We start from the raw sequence: 27,255 nt of genomic DNA, 5'->3' as shown, positions 1-27,255 counted from the left end.
CCTCGCAACAAAAGCCACAGGGCTAGTTATTTATTGACACAACAATGAATTATTCTGACTGATCTATATTTTAGAATTTTTCCTGTTTAAACATACAAAACATTTTTTTGAATCAAAATATGCATTTGAAGTATTTCCCCCTTTCGGAATGGCTGTAGTGTCACAGCAATTGACTGTTTTATAATATCATACGACCAATTATGTCTTACTACAGTTTTAATCACCAACATTTGAAAACACAAGAGAGAAATAGACGCTGCAGCTTCCTTTTACTCAGCGGAACAGAGAATGGAGGGGGAAAAAAGGGAGAACCAAACAAGCAAATGTAGTGAGTGGCTGCCCAGAGAGGATGCTGACAGCTCTCAGAACTTTACCCAGTTTCTGTGATTTTACAGATAGCCCCTGGAGAAGCTCTTTGAGATCATCAGTGTCAATAGATGGGGATGAAACTCGCGCGGCCGGGCTTTCCTGTGGGTGTAAACACAAAGAGAGGGTGAAAAATCACGGAACGTCTCAGAGACACAGGCTGGTGGGAATTGAGGGATATGTAAGCAGCTGTCCCCGTTTCACTGTACTGCCCATGTCTCCTCTGGTCTTTTCTCGGTTTATTCAGTTCTACCAGCAGTGAGATAACTTTAAGATTAACATTGAGGGACACCAGTGAAACAAACCAGACGAGTTCAGCCTCTCTGACGTTCTGCATCTTTGTTCAAGTTTCGGTTCAACCTTCTGGATCAAAAGTGCTTGAGCGTTCATGGCAGATAGTTTTGTGTGAGAGAAATATGAGACACTTGTTATTGGACACGAATATAAAGATTTCATGGCTTTGATAACCTGGGTCCAGTTTGTCATACTACATCAACACATGCCCATGTTGGTACAACGGCATATTAGGGCCATTGTATGGAAAGAAAATAATAATACGAAGCTGGCGGAGGGGGGTAATATTTCCAGAAAAAAACACATAATTACTGACATTAAAGTCAGAAATAGTGTTTTGTTTTTCAAGGAACTATCGCTTCAGGATCTCCACAGACACTGCTGCATGCTGTGTACTACTGTGCCGTTTACCACCGCCTTGAAGTTAGTTTGAATTTGGATATCCATTGAATATCCAACTTCAAACTAACTTCACCGCGGGCCGTTTACCTGCGGGCTAAGCTGTGAACAGTGAAAAGAGCCATTACCCCTCCAACCACCAACTCTTGGTCACAGAACAGTCTGCATGATACACCACAGCAGCAGCGTCTGTGGTGATCCTGAAGCGATAGTTCCTTGAAATACAAAACACTATTTTTCTCGCAAATTTAAGATTCTAATGTCAGAAATTGTGTTTTTTTCCCTCAAAACATTACCCCCCTCCTAATATTTTTTCCTACAATGGCCCTAATACGCCGTTGTATGTTGGTAACAATACTCCCATCTTTATAGACCCCTGATTCTTGGACCACTTCTCGCCTAAATACTTGTGAATGTATCCTAGGCACAGTACTTCCTCCTAAAATCGCAGTTACACACTTGCCTGAAATGGGTTTACAAGCCTTAAACCCTCAGTTTGGATAAAGGAAACTGTCTCCTCCAAAAATACTATAACCTTTTTTTCTTTTGCTTGGCTTTCTCTTATGCTTTAAAAAGACCTTGGTAAATTATAGAATAAACGTGGATACGAATGGAAGATTTGTACTAACTGGTGTAAATATAGAAATTTTGTTTCTTATTATACTAGGATTTTTTTTCCTGTGTGGATATGAATATGCTGGTCATACTTGCATGTTACTGTATGAATATGTTTTTTTTTCCTACCCACATTCATGGTTGGAAGTAGAGCTACCTTAATTGACGTCTGGAGTGAGCCAGCTATTTCCCTCCATCTCGCTGTTTATAAGGGAGGGTAGAGAAATGGATTCATCGCCATAGTGCTGGGAAAATGAGCAACAACACGAAGAGTTGCCCTTTTCGGCGAATAAATAACATCCAATTAGACGGAGCTCTCAAAGATCTCAAAATCAGTTTGCCATTTCTCCCCAGGATACAGGCATCTGCTAATAACCTAGCTCTATTCCAGTGTTACAACACGGTCAGGGTGTTGCAGTGGGGTGTGTTAAAAATTGAGACGTTAAAAAAAACGTATGTGAACATTTTTTTTGCAGCTTGTTTCTAACTTAAATTAATTAAATGTATTCAATGGAGAGATCTTCATGATTGGTCTGATTTCAGACATTAGGGTCTCGCTCAGTAGGTGGTAGTACCTGCAAAGACACCTGCTGTCAACTTTTTTATATATATATAAAATATACATATATGCATATAAAGCTTAATGTTGTTTTTCCCTCAGAGCCAATAATGTATCTCTTTAGTCCCGGAGGCCTGCAGCTAAAAAAATATAATTCTACTCACCGTTATTAACCTGCATAACTCACTGATTAACTTTGAAACCGTAAAGGTAACCAATAATGGCAATCCATTCTAACAGATGAATAATGATAATTAGTTGTGTGCAGAGGACTTTTTAACATAAACAAGTAAAACTGGCTGCACTCAATAAAATAACTTTCTGCTTATTAATTTTGTTTATTAAAGGCAAACTAGCAAAACAATATGAGCAAGAATTGAGTTAAAATAAAATCAGCATTTATTGTACTTATCACCAACTGAAATTCTAAGTTAATGCATACTCCTGAATGCCCAATAATTATGAGAATTTCAAATATTGATGAAAGTTTTGAAGAAGTACTGCCACAGGAACCTAGTTTTAGAACATGACTTAATAATTGTTTCAACATGTTTAGGCCAACAAACTTCATCATAAATAACTATAAATTGGAAAAAAGTACAAATACAACCATATAAATAGAACTTGAACTAAGAAAATATAAATTTAATTGACGTAAAATGGAAACATAAATGGACATTTAAAGGCTCATATCAATTGGCTGATAATATCGGTCGGGGTCTAAACATATTGGCCAACCCATTTATCGGTCGGGCTCTAGTTTACACTTTTATTAAAAGGAAACAGTGAATTTGATTATTTTACAGAATCATGACCAAGATACTGTGTTCACAAAACCAAACTGCGGGTAACCTAATGGAATCTGCATTACCGCGGTGAAAATGCGTGTTTCCTATCTTTGGACCAGCTATTAAATTAATGAATCTTCTCTATGTTGCGATACGTCATTAGTTTCATCCATGCAAACATTGTAATCCTAATGTTTGCCTCAAGCTTATTATTAATCAGAGTTGGTGTTTTCCCTCGTTGCTCTCGTGAGCCATTTTCTTTACTGTGGAGGTTAATAGCTCATTAAAATTAGGTTTATTGATTTTTTTTTGACTTTGATAACCAATTAGAGATCGCACATTTGTTTTGAATCGGTAATCACAGACAACCATTATTGAGCTTTTAAAAATATACAGTGTGGCTTTCTGTAGTTCAGCATAAAGGCTCCCCAGACAGCAAATACAAATTTTTAATGAATAGATTGTCCAGGGCCGTAGTTTTCTAATCTTGAGCAAGCTGCCTCGCAACTGAGTGTCCCCCTTTTCTTATTTTTTTTCACTCATTTTTTTTTTATGTTTTATGTTTCCTGCCCCAGCGTCAAAAGCTTTGCTCTCAGCGGAGGTCAGGCTCTCCAGACCAATGTAGCCTGTTAAAGAGAAAGTTGAGGAAAGACAAGCTCCTCTTCCCGCTGCTGGCTTTCTGTAAGAGATAATTAGACAGCCTATTTCCATATGATTATAATGGGCCTGGAAAGAAAGCGTGTTTGTGTGGGCTTTGTCAGTTTCTGGGGGGGACCACTTGATGTAAAATTTCCATTGGAAACGATGGCTGTGTGTGGGAGGGGTTAAGCTCGTATGGGTGGTTGAGTGGTTTATGAGTGCAAATGATCAAGGGAGGGCTCTTCTGTGCACGTAATGACCACGCTCGGAGCTGACAGCTTGTTGTGACTGTGTCAAACTCGGACCGCTGTGACACATCAAAGTCGCCATCATTTCAACCCAGGCTGCTAATCTGTCAGTCTTCACTACAATAACCCCGCAGACTACCCCTAAATTGGAGCCACTTAACATATCCGTATAGGCGATTGTTAATTACTCTATTATATGCGAGGTGGGTGTATTTCTTAAAACGGCACTGGCTTTTGTGGTCGGCCGTGCAGAGGACTCGGGAGGATTTTTAAATTTCAATGAGACAAAAGAAGCCAAGGAGGTTGGTGGGCACCGTCATAGAGGATTTATGAAGAGATTGAGGACTAGAGGAGGTGGGGATGAAAGGATGGATAAAAAACAGGGGCGGTCTACTTTTGAAATTAAATGCCAGAAGGAGGCTAAAAAGTCAGGTATCTCATAGTAATGGGACTTGCAGTTTTGTTTTCCTTTTTACTTTGAGTTACTCAAGACTTAATTAACTTATTGCAATATCCAGCTGCAGCTTGGGTAAAAACATAGTGTATGTTATGTATTGGTTACCTGGTGTTTTCAGTGAAGGAATAGAATTAGTTAAAATAACTTCAAGAGCTTTAAATATAGTTTGTTTTTGGGGTGATATTGATTTGGCATATGATGTGCTTGTCAGAGGAATCGCACAGGTTGCGAGGAAGATGCTATTGTGACAGAAAACTACACATTCGTTTACGATGAATCTTCCCGGTGGGCGTGTCCAGCTCTCACTGCCCGACCTGGCACGCAGAACATGGACAGACACGGAGACAGACCGGCTGCTCCGTGTTGCGATAGCAGAGCGAACCAGTCGAAAGTCTGGTAGTACTTCACCAAATCAATTTAGACAACGCCTGTTGCCACAAGTGTAACAAATGTTTTTCAAGTAAAGTCGGTAACACCAGCGACCTGTCAAAGCGTTCAGTGATGGTGAAAGTACACTCTGGTCCGGATCTGTTATTTTTGTCTTTTTCTGACAAAAAAAACTGTTTTTTTGCTCACTTTTTTATTTTTTTGATAGCCTAGCCCTAGATGGTGAAAACCAAAAATCGTGATTCAGATCTTGGATTGTGATTCTATCCCAAAAGATCGTGGTATGATCTTTTTGGCTTTGAAGGTAGCTGCAGGATGTCCATCATTGCACGCCACTGGTATTCATCTGTTCGCATCAAATGAACTTCACCTCCTCTGTGTCTCTCACACTCAGTCTAGCTTGTCCCCCCCCCCCCCCCCCCCCACACACACACACACACACACACTCTCTCCTAATGCTTTTTTGGCGTGACATTTTGAAGAACACCATTAGTCCTATAATGACTTTTCATGTGGCTGCAGAAAAATGTGTGCCAATATGAGAGATATCATCAAATGCATGACCATTAAAGGCTTTTTTCATTGTTGGTGAAAGCAGAGTCAGGCCAATATGGATTTTTTTGGGGCCGATGATGATACCGATATTGGGGAGAGAATTTTTTTTCAAAGCTTTTTTCAGAAAGTCATTGATTGAGGCTTGATATTTTACAGTTGAACCACATACTTACAACTATAAATAAGGAAAACGTAAATACGAACAAATATGCAGAAGACAAAATAAAGATCTATTTTTTTACGTGAAATATGAATGTAAATGCTCATCTTTCCTGCATTGTTTACTCTGTTAAATATGTTTGCACATTGGCGCACACATTCAAACCTAAAGATCGATACCCATATGTCTGTGAGAGGCTCATATCGGCCGATTTTAGCAGCCAACCCATAAAATCTGACGGGCTCGATTTGAAAAGTCTGATTACGTAACACACATTGATTGAACAGATAGGTTATGTTTTTCTCTCTAAGAACGTCCAGCCTATTTTCCATAATACATTTTGAAATTTGCAGGAATTTGAAAACCAACGCACCAATTACCTAGACCCGCGATAAAGTCTTGAAAGCTTTAAAAATGTCACCTATCACAAAAACACATCTCTCTTTGCTTCACTTTACCCTTTTGTGTGTGTGGTTAACATCCTTCGCTATGTCGGCTTTCTTTTTCTTTTCAAATTTTTTTTTTTGTCCCTTTTCCTTCTGCCTCAGTTTCACAAGGATCAGCACCTCAATTTATTCCCAATTTGTGTTTTTATGTTCTCACATCACCAAAGTAATGGGCCTGCTCGTTAAAAACATATTTGCTTTCGCAACTTAATTTTTTCTGCAGCCATTTTTCCTCCACACGTGTAAGATTGTGTATGTAGGGCAGAGGGGGAGGCGATGGAGGGCTGAGTGCAGACATTTTCGCAACAGCGCAGGGAACGAATCCCCCCCCCCGAAAATGACTTCTGAAATGAATGATTTAGTTTGGCATCAATTAATCGAATGACTTGTGGAATTTTAGGTTGGGATTAACATTGGTTCAGATTGGACTGGTGCTGTTGAATAGTGAAATGAAATGGAGATACCATCATACCTGATATGACAGCGTAGTCAGAAAACACCCAGTTTAGAGCGCACGCACACACACACACACATTTAGAGGCCATTTGTAGGTCTTCAACAGGCCTTTAGAGGGCACTACTCCACTGAGAATAGAGGTATTGGTAAAATGCATTTACGCTGGCCAGCACACGCTAATTAACAGACACTTCTGAAGAATTATGAATTCCTTGATGTAGCGCCATTAATTGTAGTCCAGATATGTGAATTTATTTTCAAAGGTGTATACTTTCATACAGTGCAGAGGGAGAGAATGTGAGTTTCTTCATGCAATCGACTTGGAAGAGGTTGACGCTGATGCAGGGAGCAATTTTGCTGGTTTGTACTTAATCTCGGTCGTAGCAGGCATAGAGGAGGAGACTAGAGGAGGAGGAAGAAGAGGGGGGGAAAAAAGCCTAATGAAGTCTATTAATTTGCTGCTATCCGAATGAAAGTCTCAGACTAATTATGGCCCTGGGTCATCTAGTCTGGATCACAGGGAGAGGTGGCCCTGCATGGTTCACTTTGATTAGCTCACTCACAACACAGCACCTAACTCCATTACTCTGATCTCTCGCTCTCTCGCTCTCTTCCTCACTGGTACTCACACATCCACTGCTCTCCGGATCAGGGGAGTAGTCCCTGTGCAAACAAACCAGTCAAGCTGTCATGTCGGCGTTAGTGGCAGAGGGAGAGGCGAGGGCAGCTGTGGATAGTCCATGTAGCCGCCGGACGCGCCGGACGTCTCTTGCGCTTTCTGTCAGGCTGACTCAAGTTCAGGACGTTGCTGGATCAGAACCTTACAGCGAGTCAACGGTCAAAAAGAAAAGAAGAAAAAAAAAAACCCAGAAAACCCCACACGGCTGCTTTGACTGTTCATCTCCCCTTTGTTGACTGTAGAGTTGACTGATGTGTCGAAATGGTGGATTTTTTCACTTGCTCCAGACAACCCCCCTCCTGTGCATCAGATGTCTCATGGCAGATTTTGCTTCAGGCAATGGTGCGTGTGCGTGTGCGTGTGCGTGTGTGTGTGTGCGTGTGCGTGCATGTGTGCGTGCGTGCGTGTGTGTGTGTGCGCGCGCGTTATACATGTATGTGTAGACAGTGTTTGCTCATTGAATTGCGGGGGCCCCAAAATTATCCCTGCTACAGAAACTCCCCTAACAGCGGTGATTTAAACTTTACCTGCATGGCTGCCTTGATTGTCTGTTGGAAACAACGCAGTGATTTAATTACCCTTTGAAGACTGCTGCCCTCTCAACTCTTCCCTCGCCGCTGCATCCGCTCTCTCCGGGGGGAGATGATCGTATCACCGCAACATCCCATAAATAATGAAGCCTCATCAAGAGAAAAGTCAACTCGCGGGTGTGATACGTCCTCCGGAAATAAGATAGTCGGACCAACGTTGGACAAAATGATGCGCACACAGAACACCGCCTGTCCCTCGTCCCCAACGCTGCTGTCAGTACCTTATTTCCTTGTCTGACATAGTAAGTAAGTACATATATTTTCAATTGACCAGTGTTCTGATTTTGAGTGTGTGAAAGGAGGTGGGCAAGAAAATGTTTTCTCTGGTTAGAAATCCATCCCGATAAGATACTAAGTGTGGAGGGCAGGGAGGAAGAAGGGGGAGATTATAGTGGGTGCGGGTGTGAAGGGTGGGGGTGGGATTGGGGGAAATCTGAGGTGTTACGTGCCTGTCTCTGAGGCCTGCCTGTCATGTACAGCATCAGTCATGCTCTTTCACAGTAGTTTCATTTCATCCACCATTCCCTTTAGTGCTTAGATGGCACAATTCTCTGATACTGCCTTGTGGGGAAGTGCAACTGTTTGGGTAGCGCGCGCGCGCGCGTGTGTGCGCAAGTGTTGCACATTGACATATTTTTGTCAAGTGCCTTTAAGCTATGGCAGACATTGGAACAAAACCAGTCAGGAGAATTATTTCAAGTGAGAGGAGTAGATAAAGCTGTTAAAATTCCGTCTTTGAATCCTTTTCTGACCTGGTATCAGACTTTCCCTCTCGTCTACCCAGCAGCACGCCGTGATGCCGTTTAAATCCAAGAAACGATAGGAGTACATATATTTTTATTTTGTGGATAATGCAAAATGCATTTTTTTCCTCTTAAAATTATGCAACACTGGGGGGGTAAAGAAAAATTGCGAGACGGTTCCTCTTTTCTCTCTTTTTGTTCCCGTATCTTTCCTCCCGCTTTGTCCACAGTCTCTGAATCAAGTCGACATCCATCGGCAGAGCAGGCCTTTCAACCCGCACTGTTTTCCGCTGTGTGTGTCTTGTCTCTAATGCACTGCTCTCGCCTCTGTTGTGATGGGAGTCCTTGATTTCCCTTTCTGCATCATCTGATCTCAACTGCGGTTTCATTCAGTCGCTCCAATCGTAACTTACCTTTTTTTTCTTTTTTCTTGCTTCTGAGCTTACTCTCGGATTGTCCTTCACTCTGGTACAATATATAATTTTTTCCTTCCCCTTACAATATGTTATCTTTGCACACGAGTTGATCTTGGCCAAGCCGGTGCCGTATGCGGCCATCAAGTGGAACTGGTGAGCTCATGACTGAGACACGGGGGAGTCGTGTCCGTTGCGTTCAAGTGGTTAAGTCGTGAGAACACTGGTGCTAGGCAACACCACAGTAGAAGTCAAAAGACTAAATAAAAGGCTAACAATTTAGCAAGCTAGGGAGCCGCTAATGAAATGCTGCAAATGCGGGGGGCATATTTGCGGCCAAGGGACAGGATGAGACGGTTGGGAATATCGTGATTTTCCTCGGATGTATTTGTAAATTGTTCTCACCATCCACTGAAGTATAAACTTACATCGCCTCTGCTCTGAATTATATGTCGCACCTTGTGAACTGTGAGTTTTCGGGGGGGGGAAAGGAGATCACTCTGGAGGCTGTGAGTGCCACAAGACGGGGGCGTTCTCGTGGACACGGGAACCACGAGCCCATTCCAAAGGCAGCGGTAGTCGCACCTGTACCTGCTGCCTGCGCGGTGCCCTCCGCCTCTTTCTCGAACTTGTGACGTGATGCCGACTCCCCACCGCTCCGCACTCATGAGTGCGTCCTTAGCTCCCTCACTTCCTGAGTGATAGCGCAAATCTGATAACTACAACAGTCACTGCTCCGTCTGATTGATTAACCAGTGACCTCTGACCCCTGCGCGGGGCATTTTAATGGGCTAATTTGTAATGAGCAGGGTTCCCTGAAGAAGAGCTGTTTTAACCCCAGACAGGAAGGGGTGGGTGGTGGTTAGGGTGGTTGGGGACTGTGGTGGTAGTGGTGGTGGTGGTGGGGGGGTCAATCTAATTAGCTGATTTAACTGATAACACCCGAGGCAATTGTGTGTGTGTGTGTGTGTGTGTGTGTGTGTGTGTGTGTGTGTGTGTGTGTGTGTGTGTGTGTGTGTGTGTGTGTGTGTGTGTGTGTGTGTGTGTGTGTGTGTGTGTGTGTGTGTGTGTGTGTGTGTGTGTGTGTGTGTGTGTGTGTGTGTTCACACCACAACAATTGCAGTTGTGATATTATGAGGATGATTGGTGAATTATATGATTCAGCCAAATATATTTATATGCACTGAAACAAGGTGGTTAATACCCCGGTACTGTGTGTTTCGTGTGTGTGTGTGAGAGAACAAGAGCGAGAGAGCGGGTGTGTGTTGGTGTAAATAGATGAGATTCTGCGGGGCTATAAGTTATGATGGGTGGATCAATACAACATCTCAATGCAGTAAGCTGGAGGCTTTCTGGGACTGCCTCCTTATATTGCATTCAAATGTCCAATAACGTACAATTCAGTATTACATACCCGTAAGAATAAATGTTTAAGTTCTTCATGCTGGTTTTAGAGGGAAAATATTGACATCTTTATTTTTTTTATTGATTTTTATTTATGCCTAATAACTCAAAAAGAAAACATGCTTTTTCTTTTCCTTTTGTTTTGGTGCTCTTGAGTAAGGGAATATATTCATGGAGACAATGTGAAGTGTAGTGCTTTGCATCAATAATTGTTGAATACGTTTCTATCAGTATGTGGAAGGAGGTTGAAAATAAGGGCGGGCGGATGTTGCCTGATCTCCGTCTCTAGCAATTTGTTATTTTTTGTTTTCAATTTGAATGGTTGTGTTTCTTTCATTTAACCTCCTGAACCTGCTTTTTTTGCCTCTCAACAAGCACAACAAGGGAAAAAATTAATTCTGAACCGCGTCATATGTACAGTATAGTCAACATTTTATCAAAGCCAGTGAGTGTATGCAGAGTACCAAAAAAAAGTCATTATTGTCCTATTATTTCATCCTTGTGTTAAACAAAGGATTTTGTGTGTGTGTGTGTGTGTGTGTGTGTGTGTGTGTGTGTGTGTGTGTGTGTGTGTGTGTGTGTGTGTGTGTGTGTGTGTGTGTGTGTGTGTGTGTGTGTGTGTGTGTGTGTGTGTGTGTGTGTGTGATATTTCAGTGAGTCCATGGTACGAGGCATAGCTCCCACTTCAGTGATAATGATGTACCTTTCATGTTATTTTCTCCGAGTGAAGTGACAGTCAAATATTAATCAGAGATGAGTAATTATTGTTGTAGAACTTTCTATTCTTGGCTTGTTTGCTGCGGTGCCTCGTGTCTAGTTGTCTTCATCCACCGGGCCTCTGTCATGTACATTATTCTGACATGTGAGCGGGGTTTTTCTTTTCTTCTTCTTCTTCTTCTTCTCTCTCTTCCGTATCAGCGTAATGGTTTAATTGTAGGAAAGGGAAGCTGCACTTTTTGATATAAGCCGTAGATGTGCGTTATAACGTTATAATTTGTAGTTGAATGAGTCGTTGAATGGCAGTGGTTAGCACTGTCGTCTCACAGCAGGAAGTATCCCGTCACCAACCAACCAACCAGGGCCCTTCTGTGATCTTGAAAGGATAAAGTGGTATAGATAATGGATGGAAGTTATTAAATGTTCAGATGATTACTTATTTTCTCCAGTTTTCTATTGTTTTCCTTTCTGTTCATGTATCCAGCCACATTTTCTTTTAAGTCTTGTAGTATACTTGATGCTTCCTTACTTGAGTCTCTTCATATTTCATGCCGCAGTGGACAGGGCGCAGTCTTATGAAAATGTATTTTTACCCTGTTGTTGTTCTCTCTCCTCCCTTCTTTCCATGGCACACATTTTCCACCGTCTCCCCCCTTGTCTGTCTTTTGCAATTCCCCCCTCTCTTGCACATTAAAAGACTGTGAGGAGAGTGTACCAGCAGAGGAGCCACGTAAGTCCAAGCATAGCCCAGTGTGTGGTTGTGTTTGTCTGTTCTGGTGCGTTGTGGGTTGTACCGCAAGTGTGCGTGTTTTTGGACAGCGCTCGCGGTCTCTGCAGCGGGAGCTCACAGCATAAGTCTTCACAATTAGATACAGGATCCCTGGATGAAGAGCAAGCCCACGTGGAAAAGGAAAAATACCTTTTTCTGTGGATTAACTCCCATTCTCCTCTCCTCACCTCTCTCACACACCAAACACACACACGCACACTATAATTACAGCACTAGACAATTACCCAGCGTACTCCTGGGATGCACATTTTGTTGTTTTAAATAATTAAACCAACCATGAACCTCGTTTTGTGAGTGTGTCTCAAGAAGGTTGTGTATGAATGTGCATGTGTGCGTGCGTGTGTGCGTATGCGTGCGTGTGCGCGCGCGCCTCATTAGTTTGTTGTTTTGCTGTTTGTGAGCCTGAACCTCATGATGCCTCTCCTGTCCACCAGTAGCACTATCACAACCCCACCTACCTGGCAGCATGTGACCCAGAGCTGGTTTACCTTCCCCGATAACCTGATTACACACTGAAACGGCGGTTCATCTACCTAACTTACCATGAGCTGTTTTCAGACATGAACTACGGAGAATGTCTGCAGATTTGTGGTCTGGACATTTGCCGTTCACATGTGGGGAACGCAGCAGGAGGTTCTCCGAGTCAGACACGTTCACACCAGCAGGACAATCTCCGGAGCACTCTGTGACGACTGCGTAGAGCAGCGGGAGGCTCCGATAACGCCGCTGCAGAGCGCAGTGGTTTTTTTTTTTCAACACACACACCCGCCGCTCGCTGTGAGGTCTCCGGAGATTCTCCTGCTCTATTCTCACATGGGCTTGTGCGGACGTTCTCCAGAGATTATACAAGAGGGCCGGCAGGAGAAACTCTGGAGAATGTCCGGAGCAACAGCTGCAGACATTTACGTTCGCCGGGGAAGTCATTCCCCGACTTCATTGCACGTCTGAAAGCAGCTTTAGTCTGTCAGCGGTGTTATCAAAACACTCCCATAATCCCCTTCTCCATGGTTATAGTAACATCATGGCAAACTGTCACGGCAGACTATGTCATCGCTCGCTTTAAAAAAAACAAACAAAAAAACTAAGTTAATCATTCAAGTTCACTTATAATGTGTCATAATCTCCCTGTGTCTGAATTTGTGTGCGTGGCACATACAAGTGTGTCAGCAGAGCAGTATATTGGTGCAAATCTTGCTTTTGTGTGTTGATAATGATTTAGTGTTTCTGTCTCTATCAGCCAAAAAACAAGAGGACGATATGGAGGATAAGAAATCCATAAAGAAGAGAATCAAGGAGCTCAAGGTGCTCGATGCCAAGATTGCACAGAATCTATGTAAGTTTTTTTTTCTTCTCTCAGCCCACTACTCCTTACCATGGACTAGAGTCATCCCTGCGTCTCGGTGTTACAGTGTACTACCATCGTCTTATCAACATGGCCTCACTTTTGCCATTTGTCTCGCTTAAGTCACTTCACGTAATCCTTATTATTTTTTTCTTTGCATGTTGTAACATGGTCTAAGGGGGGTGTTTTCTCCAGGCAATGACTCACTCCTTCGCAAGAGGCATCCCTTAAAGGAGAAACAGGAGGAGAAATACATCTTTGTACAATCACGTGATTTTGTCTGTCGCAACCTCTCTCTTCTTTACTCACTCACGTGCCGGCTTGTGTGACGCATGCTTGGTCTTAAAAATGACCGTTTTAAAAAGCACCCAGCGTTAATGAGGAACCAGCTGATCTCTAAAGCAGCACCCCAACCCTGCTCTTAGTAACTCATTGGGTTATATTATGTGGAGCTGTGACCTTTGTTTCGTGTATTAAAAGAAAATGAGACTAATCAGCCCAGTAACGGTGATAAATCATGCAGCGGAAATTACAGCAGGAACGAGGAGAGTCTGCAGTTTTTCGTTGCACCGTAGGAGGTAAAGAGTCCTCGCTTTGATTGAGAATCAGCGTGTGCGGCTTGGGTTCTGTTTTCTTGATTGATGCAAACGCACTGCAAATATATTTAATGTAGTGATTTTTAATGAGTTACAATGTCCTTTTAGCAATGGAGGTAGAGCGCTCATGGAGAAGGGCACATTAGTCAATCAGCCAACCTCTATTGAATGTGCGCAGTTCATTTTATCTTGAACTGTATGAACACTGGCTACCCAAACGTTGCTAATATTAATGCATTATATTGCTCTGTTTGGGAGTTTATTATTTCGGTTAGTGCTTTAAAATCTTTCAAATAATGCGCGACCCAACTGTCGTCATTTGTTTTGTAGAATTACTCCTGGTTTTACTGTATATCAAGTCAAGTTAATGATGACGTCTTCGGAAGCTATGGCTTTAAATTATACTCAAAACCACCAGTTTTTACCTTAAGATACCATCAATAATCTTTAAAATTCGGCATCATCCCGCTCCTTGCCTAGTCAAGCATGTTTTAAATGTCAGGGTTTTTTCTAATGATTCCACTGGCTGGTCTGATGACTTATCTCGACGAGCCACTCAGTCCCTGGTGGTACGACTTGGTTGAGGATCTCATGCTTGCTCAACCCGGGTAATTTTTCAAATCACCTTTTTCTGAAACAGTTTTATGTTTGGCTGACTTGTGCAGCGATGTATCTTTCATTTCATTTCTCTTTGGTGACTCCTACTCGAGGTTCATTCTTGTCTTTAAGCTTTTTTTTTGTTGTTGTTGCTCTAAATCTCACACCAGGTCTTGTATTTTTTTTCTTCCTGTTCATGCATTATCATTGTTACATTTACTTTACTATATAATGCATGCTTTTTTTTTGGTTTGTTTTTTGTGAAGCCATCTTCCTGGGATCCTTCCGTATGCCTTATCACGAAATTTGTCGCATGATTGTGGAGGTGGATGAAGAGCAACTTACTGAACCTATGATCCAGGTGAGTTGTACAAATTGTTTAGATGTCCAGTTACCTATGTCTCCATTCACCTATCTAAACCTATCTATTTCTATGATGACTGACCACCTAACTCTCCCCGTATGTCAACCTACCAAACTTTGAGTTGGAAGGTATCAGACATTAGCTCATCTAACAATGTGCAACTGCTCAACTGGAGGCAGGAAGTTTATTTTCAGTTTTGCCCTCCTCCTACTCAGCTGGTCCAGTTCCTGAACTCCTTCCAGACACATTTTCTGTCCAATATAGTACATATTTTAAAGTAGAAAAAAAAACCTTAAATGTCTTATTTGCAAAAGTACTCAGACCCTAATTCAACACTTTGTAGAATCACCTTTGACAGCCATTTCAATTTTGAGTCTTCGTGGGTAAGTCTCGACAAGCTTTGTGGACCTGGATTTGGGCAGTTCTATCCCATTATTCCTGACAGATCCTCTCAAGCTCCGTCAGATTGGATAGCCCTAGCTGCCACCTTTTGCTCTCTCAAAAGATTTTCCACGGGATTTAGAGCTGGGCTTTGTTTGGTTCCCTCAAGGACAGTGAGAGACTTCCTCGTCCCCGAGTCACTCCCGCATTTCCGTGGCTTAACGCTTCAGGTCATTGCACGTCCGGCCATCCCCGCGGTGTTAAGTCGTGTTCACTCTGCTCAGATGCAGCCCCATAGCGTCTTTCTACCTCCACTATTATATACACAACACTGTAGGGAGGGTATTAGCCAGACATGTCTGGAGTTCAGAGGTCACGGCTCAATTAAATTTTTCTGCTTCATCAAACCAGAGAATCTTTATCATCACGTTGTCAGACTCCCCTGAATGCTGTTTGGCACAATCCGAGTGGGCTTGTCTCATGCCTTTCACTCAAAGTGACTTCCGTCTAGCCATTCGTCCACACAGGCCTGATTTATGTAGCGCTGCTGAGATGGTCGACCTTCCAGCAGATTCTCCCAGCTCTGCAGAGGAGTGCTGAAGCCCTTTTTGAGGGTGGCCGTTGGGTTCTTAGTCACCTGCCTGGCCAAGGCCCTTCTTGCCCGGAGGCCTTGAGGCACAGCAAATGCCCTACTGCCCTCTGTCTCCATCTCGGTCCTGGGAACAGCCAGCGACACTGGTCAGTAGACCGTAGGCTACTAACAAGAGGACATAGAAGGTCAACGGTGTAGGATGCAAGCAAGGAAACTTTCAAATCAGATTTTAATGGACACAGGTAACCACTGCAGAAAGGAAATTTGTTCTAATTTTTCTGGTTTTTGTCAGAACCTTGGCAGCCATATTTTTGGACAATATAGAGACTGCCGACTGCTCTTAGGTGCAGTTCAGGAATTAAACAGGTACCGTCTCAAATTCAAGGCACAAATAAACATACCATAGGTGTACAGTGTGCAGTTGTTCAGCGGAATTTAAGGTGGACTAGCACATTTCAAGATCTTTAGATTGTTTATCTGTGATTTTTAAGTGTGGTTGTGAGTAAGCTAAGTTGAAAAACAAAGGAGCTACGGATGTACACTTTTAAAGAATTAATTTGATCGATAGTTGTTTAATATAACGCGCAAACATGTTGATCAGGGCAAACTCAAATATAGTGCATCAATAAAAACTGAAGTAATGGAAGCGGCAATATTTGTCCTGACTCCAGGCATCAAGAACAAATGTTCAACCCAAATTAAATGCATTAGACCAATATATTTACCACACGATAGCAGTATTTGTTGAGATGGCTGTTACATTCAGATGAGAATGCAATCAGTGTGGCTTTAATAATTTAACATTTGTTCCTTTTGGCTGTCAAATAAAAAATAATAATACCGCAATTGAAATTTCACTTTCAATTGTCTATATTCATCTATATATAGCCCAGAGGATGTAGTCCTGTGTTTGATAAGAAAATCTATTTTATTGCACTTACAAAACTTTACAACTGAAACCCAACAAAGCACAATCAGAGCAGTAGTAGTGTTGCTTTGTTTACAAGCACAGAACAAAGCTAAACGATGGTCCAGGGCCTCAATTCGTCATCCGCTGCTCTTCAAGCGGCGGACTGTTGAAAACTCAAGGTTTAAGCAGCCTCATTCTGCATACTTAAAGTCATCGCATTTCTGTTAGTTCAAGAAAAAACCATGGAAACCAAGTACAATTAATCCAATTAAGTGTGTCAGGCATCACGACATCATAAGCGCAATGGATATTTTTGCATAAACGTGTACCGGATCGCTCTCCGCCGTGCCACCGCTCACTTGCTTCTTCTCTTCCCCTCTTTTCTTTGTAGAACCTTGTGAAGCATCTGCCTGAGCAGGAGCAGCTGAACGCCTTGGCCAAGTATAAAAACGAGTATGCAAATTTGTCAGAGCCCGAGCAGTTTGGGGTTGTGGTGAGTACACACACAGACGAGCGCAAACAGGCACACACACACACACACACACACACACACACACACACACACACACACACACACACAACTGTCACCTCCCCACCAGCTGGTCAACAACATGCGCCGATATATCACAGAAATAATATATATTTCTTTTTTTGTAATGTCGAATTTGTTTTGGATGAATGGAAGACTTTCTGACATCGCAGCCAAATTGAAATTCAGTGAACTATGAATAAAGTACATCAATATGGATAAACAGTTTTGTAAAACTAGTTAATTAGCATTTTAACATTACAGTGATGTAAATGTGTCACATATTTGCATTATAACTTACCTCTAATGTCTCTCTTTCTCTCTCCACTTTTAAAACACACACACGGACGCACACACGGACGCGCGGAGCATGAATATCCTAATCCTGAGGTTTTAAAAAAATTCTATCTTTTTAATCCGTAAGAAGCGTGACGGCACACCTGTGGACCGCCGTGCTAATTCATGCACCTTCAAGAGCAGCGCTGCTGCCTAATTATGTCTGCATCTTTTTCCTTAAAGACTTTTCAAAGGAGATTTATTTAGAATTATGCATGAGAGGTGAGGCACTTTTTTTCTTTTTGCGAATATTTTTTTGTGTCCCTGCCTAGCAACCTGGTTACTGACAAAAAAAACACGGTGTTTGTGATCACCCGTGAAAGAGAGTCTCATCACTGAATGAAAACGAAGTGAGCGGTTGGGAGGATGGGGGTAGAGTGGAGCCACTCAGCTGTTGTGTGTTGCTCATCGGGGAGACATGAAACAAAGACGAGTGCACTTATATAATGTTGCTAGGATTCCTTCCACCCATCGGAAAAGCTCAGGTTCAAAGGGAATACTTAATTTTCCATCGATGCATTTTTGTATCTTCCTCTTTCAATATATACGTCACCCTCACACTTGATTTGAACTGTACCTTGTGTGTAGCCAAAGTGGCTAATTATATATAATTGTCCTTACAGTGCTACGGACACAATGTTAACGCAGTCATGTATAGTTCATTTCTGCAGATTCATTTACAAGTCTTGGCGACAAGAAGCCAAAAGGCAAAAAAAAGAAGGGAAAAAAGTGTTCCCTAACATCCCTAATGTAATTAGATTAAAGTATGCTCCAGTCGACTTCACGCAGTACAGTGGCTTTTCCTTCTGTACATCAGTTGTGCTTGATGACTTCACCGTCTCTGAAATCTGAGGGATCACTGTTTACCAGCGTGTGTGTCCTCCGGGCTCAGCTGCAGTCACGGTCCCGATGACTGGCACTTCTTTGAATATAAGTCTTTCATCTGTCGTTGACGTCTTTCATCCTCAAACTGTTCTCGACACACTACAGAGACATTTAAAAAAATTTGAAAAATTTACATGTTGCCAAAATATTTCCTCGCGTTCCTTTTTTTTCCCTACACTGTGATATTTAAATTTAGCATGTCAACAGATTTCCACCTCACTGAAGTTTTCGATGACATTTTCGTAACATCTTTATTGTCCATTTTGTTATGTTGTCTTTTTTTGAACCCCACATGTTTTAAACAGCTCAGTTTTGATGCATGCACGCATTCACTTCACTTTCTTCTTCCCCTGATCATTTCTCCCTTACTATCATTTCCTATAATTTATCACGTCTTGTGCTGCATTTCAGCTTTACGTGTGGTGCTCGTGCACTTTGCCATTTTGTTAATTTTGTCGTTTTCTTCTCCTGCCCTGTTCCCTCTCTCTGCATTCCTTTTTCGCACGCACATGCACACACACGCACGCACACACACAGACTGAAATAGTCATTTGATAACATTACAGTGGCTATAATTAAACCCTTGATGGAGGACATCAAACTGCACAGCCAGCTGTTGTGTGAAACAGACTTTTCGAACCTTCACCCCTCCCACCACCACCATCACCACACGCACGCACGCACGCACACAAGCACACACACACACAAGCACACACACACACACACACACACACAATTACTGTTGTGGCCAGGCCCTGGGTCCAATGCAATATTTTCCAATTTCCTCTAATTGTGTGAGAGTGGTAATCCAAGGCAGCCTATTGTATATTCCACCCCTCTGCTGCCTGCCCTATATGGACACAAACTCCACAATTAACTTACCAGACCTGGGTCCCAAATCAAATCACTGCCAGCATCTATTACTACTGCCTAGCAACACCTTTTTTCCGGCGTTCTGGTTGCATACATGCCCTTTATATATTAGATTGGCTGAATGTGAATTTGCCAAAAGTGTGATTGTATTCACTTGAAGTTTGACTATGTTATTTGACTTACTTTTTTTGCACTCTTGCTTCTCCTCTCCCGCTTTTATCCTTTTCTATGATTCTCATTTTCATGTTATTCCTTCCCTCCTCCACACTGTCTGGTCTCCCCCGTCACCGTTCCCTTCTTCTCCCAGATGAGCAGTGTGAAGCGGCTGCGTCCTCGCCTCAGCCATATCCTCTTCAGGCTGCAGTTCGAGGAGCAGGTAAACAACCTGCGCCCCGATATCCTAGCTGTAAACGCCGCCTGTGATGAGGTCAGGAAGAGCTGCTCCTTTGGCCGCCTGCTGGAGCTGGTGCTGCTGCTGGGGAATTACATGAATGCGGGCTCTCGAAACGCCCAGTCTTATGGCTTCGACCTCAGCTCCCTCTGCAAGGTGAGGGGTTAAAACACTGACCTTATTATCAACTGTTCACATACGGCCTGTGGGCTCCTTAACCATTCAGCTGGCGGCGGTGCAACATGAGTGATGTGTGGTAAGCACATCTCACAGGATATGTTTTTCCATAAATCCTACACAGCTGTGGTTGCAGCTGGATTTTAGTAACAGCAATAATTTATATATACATATATATATGTATATATATATGTATATACATATATGTATATATGTGTATATATATGTATATACATATATGTGTATATATATATTAACACAGTGAGTCTAAGTTTGATATGAAGTCCACATACAAACTCTACAGACAGTTTTAGATCCTTGCTTTAAACCTGCCTGCCACTGTCTTCTGATATAAAACCTCATTCATTTACATACCAATTTTTTTTGTTGTTGTCATAAGTACAAGACCTAGTCCAAAAGAATCAACTTCTGGGTCAAAACGTGTAAACGGGTAACCCCTGCCTGTGTGTGTGAGGTGTGTAAGTTGCGTGTGTGTTTGTAACTACAAATATGTGGCTTCATTTTTCGAGGAGTGTTGGCCTCTCTCTCTCTCTCTCTCTCTCTCTCTCTCTCTCTCTCTCTCTCTCTCTCTCTCTCTCTCTCTCTCGCTCGTCAGTGTTTTTTTTTGTTTTTTCGGCTGAGCCCAATCTGTTAACTGATCTGAAGTGGCTGCTGTGATGAGACATTTTGTTTGAAACTATTTTATTTGATAGAACACTATCAGCCCCACAAGATGTTTTGAATTTTTTTCCCCTATTTGCTGGCATATATCAAAGCGCCGGGACCCAGGGGGATACTTCATTCTTATTCTCCTGCTCAAAATACATAACTGAGTCTGTGGCCGGTATCCCTTTGAAAGTCCACACACCTCGCAGGACGCGCCAAGAGTAGTTGGGCAGATACATTGCACATGTCTATGTACCTGTGGATTTTGTGCGGCTTCGAGACGGAACAGTCACTTCTCCTGTGTGATAGCGGCGTTGACAGAGAGCAGAGTGTGATCCAGAGACTCCTCCAGTGGTGACATTGCAGCTGGTGGCACACTCACTGCAGTTTCCACAGTAACAACCACCGCAGCCATTCATCACTGCCAACTCTCTGCCCTGTTAGACTCGGGCGCTGATGTTCATATAAACACCAGTGCACGAGTGCATACAAACGTTGGCCTCGTGCATTCATACATGATGGATTGGCTGCATGAACATGACGCCAATATAATCAGGTAATAAAAGTCTACGAAGGGAGGAAAAATTTACTTTTCCAGTCGTTCCAGCGAGTCTGCTTCTTTATCTCTGTGCTTGTATGTTGAGGGAGCCGAGGTGCGCGTTGATGTCAAAGGCATGATATATGGAGGAAGACTTCATGCCTGCTCACGGGTTTGACAACTTAATTCCACGGCACAGGAAAATTGCAGCCAACTCAATTTGAAAAAGCTAAATGTTTACATTGTCAACTATGATTACCGTCCATCTAAATTCAAAGGAGGACCTTTTGTGAGTGAGCACTTTAAGCTTTTGGGAAAAATAAATAAATAGGGGAAAACAGAAATGAAATGAGAGATGAGAATGTTTGATTAGAGGAGATAATACAAACATGATTAAACCCAGCGGGGCTGAGCACACTGCTGTCTACCAATAGATCACCTAGAGAGATACACAGCAACGCACTCTACAGGAGGGATGTTTGGCGGGGATACTGAGAGGCATCTTGGAATAAGACCGTTAGGGAGCGATGATGGAAATGTATCAGAGAAATTGAAAAATTGTTCTGTTGTGGGGAAGAGCGGCGCGGAGTGCACAAGAGGTCACCGCATTGTGAGTGTGCTTCCGCTGCGTGACTGCGAGACGTGGAATCATCTGAGGCACTGTCAACCCTTGCATTTATGAAGCTACTGAAAAGGGTTTAGAGCAGCTGAAGGAAGGCAGTGCCACATGCGCACCAAGGTGGTTATAGAAAAACAAAATCTCCCGTTAATTCTCTTCTGTGGCGGAAAGATCTCTTTATGCCTTTGCACCAGCGACAGCGCTGGCCATAGATATTATCTTTTCGGGTTGTCAGACCATCTGTCCCATCTCAACACATCGTGAACACAATATCTCAGCAATGCCTTGAGGGATTTTTCTTTTTTCTGATTTGGTATAAACGGTCACTCGAACTAAAGATGAACTGATCAGATCTTGGTTGTCAAAATGGCTGTCACCACATGAAATATTTCTTTTATGGCCAGAATTCGAACATTCACGTGCTAATTATGAAAAATTGGATAGAATGGTGAGGTTATGACATGTTCTATAAAAGGTAAAAGCTTCACTGTCACACCGTAATGTTCTGGGAAAAAAATAATTTCTGCACAGAAGGGGAGTTTGACCTCACTCGATGGCAGAGGCATATTCTAGTTTTGAGAGTAAGATGGAGTTTACTAATGTTTGATCAAATAAAGACGTATATTTTTTTTGAGTTATCACTTACTCTCTACCAATCACTCACTGTCCCAAATCAGAGCAGTTTTACTGTTGATACTGTACTGAGATTTAAACGAGCTGAACTAAAATCTGTCCCTTCGCTGTCGTAGGTCTTTGTGTGTGACTGTACGTGTTTGTGTCTTTCCGTTTGAATCCAGCTGAAGGACACAAAGTCAGGTGACCAGAAGACCACGCTGCTCCACTTCCTGGCACAGGTGTGCGAGCAGGATTTCCCGGACGTGATGAAGTTCGTTGAAGACCTGCAGCACGTCGACCGAGCCAGCCGAGGTGAGGCACTCCTTCATCCGTATGCACAAACCTCCACGCAGATGCGCACAAAGTTAAGCCATACTTACAGTTTTCGTTCTGAGAAAAACGGGGCCTATTAACTTTTATCCGAAAGGAAAACAAAAGGCATTGCTGTTTACCTGCGTCGAGGCACGACGCACCATTTATTGTTTCTCTTTTTAAGCATGCAAGGATCACTGTGCACATCGCTACTTGACAATTTCAACACTGCGTCTACCTCCCACTCTGTCTGTGCCGATATCACAGTGTGATTATTGCTGTTATTTTGGTTCCCCGCTGGTGTCAACTTAAGTTTTTTGAGCTTTCCCAGTGCACACTGGAAGTTTCATCCATTCCCCTGTCAAATCAACACCCCTGGCAATATTTGCCAGCGGGGCTCTGCCAACTGGTCCAATGAAAGCCAGATTAGTAATCAACTAGACAATTCTTTGAGCAAACAAAAGACCTCCATGCACAAAACTGTATTGTGTTTTTTTTCCCCTCTCTTTTACACCTTTGTGTGACAAAATGTCTATAAACTCAATGATCCCAGGCTTTTTTCTTATTTTGAGTTGAATGAGAAAAGCCTTTTACGTTATCTTCTGTCCAGCATGTTGTTTAGGCAACCGAGGACACGCCATTAAAACTGAAAAGTGAATAATATTTTAGAAAGAACACTTTGGCCCCTTGTTTGATGGTGGCCGTTAAGCGTTAATCGCCTGATATAAACAATGGTAATGTCCTGGCCAATGGCAGTGGTCGATGATTGGAAAGGTGGGCCTCATGAAAAGATAATGAGCTCCGATGGCCGCCCAACCATAAACTACTGACATCACAAACCTAATCTCATTTTAACATTATGTAATTTCAAATCCCCGGAGTTCAACCATCAACGTCCATCAAGAGAAGAGCTCCTGCAAAAATAATCTCAGTGGCCTCGGGAAACTGGGTTCAAGGTCACTGCACCCAAACACAGTGGACATTCAGTTCCAAATATAATGAAAGCATATATCATCTTTTTATTAAATGTTATAAATATGATAAACAATATATTTTTGAATTTGAGCAGAGATCTAGTCATTAAAGTAAATGGTTAAGGCGTAAACAGATTGTCTTACCAAGACGGAAACAGAGAATTGTTTTCCTCCTTTCTCCGCTTTACTTTGAGCCTCACTCTCGCACCTTTTTGCATTTGTAACTCTCGAGGGATTATTCTGGGATTAGATGCTTGTTTATTTCTGTGAACACGCACTATATTTTTACCAGTTTGGGGTTTGATCTGTGCAACACCCTGCGCTGCTGTTTGATACCGACATTAATCTTCTGCTGTAGCACATCTGCGAGAGTTATAGCTTTATTTTTTAACAGATCTTGTCGGGTCAACGTTCTGTTCAAATGTTGCGTCAGTCTGTGTCGGTTCGTCACAAATAGGCTGTTTTTTATTATTTTTTTATTATTTTACAACGGCATTCACACGAACACGAGTACACACAGTTTGGCCGGCGTGTATAGAATATGATAAGGTCACAGGCCAGCGGGGACAGACTGGGTGGTCAGACGAGACTTTGTCATGATGTTCTTTGCTCATATTGCCACGAGCAACTCTCATGGAGGAAGTAGTGAGCGGCACAGAATGCATGTTCCCATACTGAAATCATTGAATTGGAAGTTGAAGACTCGCTTTAAGAGGAGGGTCATGGTGAGGATAAGGCAAGAAGTTGCAATAGATAATGTGAGTTATCCATAACTGCAGTTATTGTCCTGACAATTACCTGGAATTTTCCGCAAGTGTCCAAAAATGTGGCACAGTTCATTATTAGAGCCCGACCGATATGGATTTTTGGGGGCCGATGTTGCCGCCACAGAATGTTCCTGGTAATGTGGCTGTCGGTGTGCACGCGTCCGACTCAGACAATCTCCTGCCGCGTCCGTCACGTGCGATCTCCGGAAAATGTCCAGGAGCGAAGACGGGGACACTACATGTGCGAAAACAGCTATACCGCCACGTACAATCATGTTTCTGCGGCCCCGAAGACGGTTTAATTTAAGCAGAAAACATAGCAAGGAGGAAATAGGTGTCTCACCTGCTTTAACTACTGTACGGTTTTGTTGACGCTTCTATAATCTGCGGATAACGACGCCCCCGTTGCGTGTTTCCACTTCTCCCAACTGTGCCGCGTAACCACAAGTCTGAGACCAAGACTCAAAGGCACACGGGTGTGATCAACAGAAAGCACAATCCTAGCATCTCTCCTCTGGCTTTTGTTCACTTCCCTACTTCATGGACCTCAAGCTGAGTTTACATTTGCATCTTCATAGATGTCGTCCTCTTTCTCCGTCACTGTCTTCCTCCTGTGCTTTTTGTACCATTAAGAAACGCATACACTGAGTGTCTCATCTCTACATATCTGGTCTTCAGACACTCAAATCCCATTTTGTCTTTGTTACCCATGCTCTTGAACGTCTGCCTTTTCATCAGGTTTGACAGCCTTTCGGGAGGCCCGAAGACAAGCTAAAAGGCTGCATTACATTCATAGGCGCTCACCAAAGAGCTTACTTGAGCATGAAAACAAGGTTGCACGGAGGAAGGCAGTAATGATTTGTGCGTCTGCTGCAAAAAAGCTGCGGTCTTTTGACTGCGTGTAGCGTAGCCTTCGTTTCCCTGCTGCCAATCCCGTCTCTCACGGCAGCGGAAAACTGCAGCTTATTTCAGGGCTGCCTTTGTGTCTCACTTCTCATTTCTGCTCCTGCAATCATTATTTCTCCTGACATGTAGAGGCAGTTTCTCGTGCGCCGCTCTCCCGCTGTCATTTTCCATATATCTATCTATCTACGTATCTATGTCTGTTTCTGTCCATCTGTCTTTCTCGCCTGTCTCTGTTTGCAATTTTGATTCATCAGTCTCGCTCTTCGTCTCTTTTCTATCCAGTTTCTACTTCTCCGTCTCTTTTGTTTCCTGTCCCTCATCACAAACACGTGCACCACGCAGAGCAGGCAGGTTCAAGCAATTAGGGCGGCTTGTTGCGCTTGGCGCTGAGTCCTATGAGTGGAATCAGGCAAACATGAGGACGTACAGTATTAATTTGTTATACAGCGCTACTTCAGCTCGTAACTCCCTCAAACGCCGCCTGTCAGCAGCAGAAGAATCTCTTTCTGTGGAAGCTTTGCATAAACAGCGAATAGACATGTCTGCATTTATTTTATTTTGCATCAAAGATGGAAAAGCTGCTTTGACTCAGTTTCTGTTTAAGGCTTGGGGCCCCCGAGGAGTCATTAAGAAGTAATGTGAGGGCTCAAGTCAATTGGAATTTCTTCATGGTTTTGCCATATGCTGTATAGCTTATGAGCTTCAGGATGAAAGAACAGAGAATGAGAACTTGAAAATATAATGACCTTCATGCTCTTCTTTGCTTTTAGCAGGTAAGATTAGGCTTTGTGCATTTTTAATTTCTCTAGTTCCCAGCTGCCCCTCCGGCAACATCAGTCTGGTCCCACTTGTCTGTCAGCCTTTGGCCTCCAAAGGCATACCTGCGTTTCTCTGTCTCTTCATTTCCATACATCACAGGATGATCCGTAGCAGAGCTGTTTGTGGGAGGGTACGCACGGATGTGTGCTCCACTCAGACTCATTTATAGCACAGCAGGTCGGCGGCGTCATAAAGGGATGTCGATGGGGGATTTGACCTCTGCAAATATTCCAATCATTATTCTGCTAAAACAGCCTACATCTGTCTACGGTCCACGGAGGCATTCAGGCCCTACTGATCATTTTAGCAAACGCCAAACCCCAAAAGGGAAAGCAAGATGCCAAGAGGAAACAAGGAAGTCGTGGAAGCACCCGTTAGTGTTTTTATGTCCCGCTCGCTTGTCGCAGCACCGCGGAGGATTTATTTCACAATTCTGAAGCCTCATATGACAAATGTGTGTTTTTTTATAGATCGTCAGCATCTTCTGTTTTGAGACACACTTGTGTGTTTCACTAAACATTCCAGCTGCTGTACACACACACACACACACACACTCCTGATCAGTCCCAGGCAAATTTTCTACAGAAGTCTCATGCCTCAGTTTTTGACACCTACGTGTCTTCTCTTGTTCGTGTGCCCTTTCATGCGAGGGAGCCTCATCGCGGGAGCAGGCGGTTTGGATTGTGAAGCTGAGAAAAGAGAAGATCCCGATCGGTTCTGCTCTCTGTCACACCCTTCCTTGCTCTTTTCTCAGTCAGAGCATCACTAGGCTCCAAGCATTGCTTTTAACACATTGCCGGTCTGGCCACCTTCCACTCCTGCACACTGCCCACTCCTTATTCAGCAGATCTCGGTAGCCTGGTTATGCAGAAGGCTTTTATGAGAAAGAGACGGAGATTAGAATGAAAATTAAACGGAAGTTGAAGTGTCAGTTTTCTGATTGTTTATTATCTGTCTATCATACGAGCCATATTGGGCGTGAATTGGCACGAATCGTGTTGATTTCTGTAAACAGGCCATTAGACTTCCAGCTCAGAGGGCAGATCAGTATTGAGATCCTACATTTCAATTTTGTTTCCTTCCTCTAAAATTGACACACTAATAGAATTTCAATGTTTTGGAGTTTTTATTTAATTTTGGGTTGCAAAAAATGTCAGCGGCGCATTAGTGAGGAGGACACTCCGGCCAACGTTCGACTATTTTGTTTGATTTATTCTAATGTGTTTGAAGTGCTGGTATCCCAGTTAATGTGAATGTAGAACACCACCCAGTACCTCATCACTGTAAAAATCATAATTAATCATAAGGGTTTTTTTGTCAGGTGTGCTGTGCTCACGAAGTCCACGTGTCTCATAGTGTAC

At 42.9% G+C, this 27,255-nt stretch overlaps 1 protein-coding gene across 5 annotated transcripts in view; it reads left to right on the top strand.

Annotated features, from left to right (window-relative positions):
- Positions 1-27,255, top strand: part of LOC118302359 (protein diaphanous homolog 3) — a 151,025-nt gene that overhangs the window by 45,660 nt on the left and 78,110 nt on the right. For 3 of the 5 annotated variants that reach the window (XM_035628426.2, XM_035628424.2, XM_035628421.2), the window contains 6 exons: positions 11,613-11,645; positions 12,943-13,038; positions 14,507-14,601; positions 16,879-16,980; positions 19,418-19,657; positions 22,299-22,428. In XM_035628426.2, coding sequence (XP_035484319.2) covers positions 11,613-11,645; positions 12,943-13,038; positions 14,507-14,601; positions 16,879-16,980; positions 19,418-19,657; positions 22,299-22,428 — 696 coding nt within the window. The remainder of the gene's footprint in view (positions 1-11,612; positions 11,646-12,942; positions 13,039-14,506; positions 14,602-16,878; positions 16,981-19,417; positions 19,658-22,298; positions 22,429-27,255) is intronic. The other 2 variants (XM_035628422.2, XM_035628425.2) reach the window with 1 other exon arrangement.

The sequence above is a fragment of the Scophthalmus maximus genome, chromosome 4 (assembly GCF_022379125.1).
Source record: "Scophthalmus maximus strain ysfricsl-2021 chromosome 4, ASM2237912v1, whole genome shotgun sequence".
NCBI classification, from domain to species: Eukaryota; Metazoa; Chordata; class Actinopteri; order Pleuronectiformes; family Scophthalmidae; genus Scophthalmus; species Scophthalmus maximus.
The sequence above is the reverse complement of the archived record's forward strand: the minus strand, read 5'-3'. Positions and strand labels throughout refer to the sequence as shown.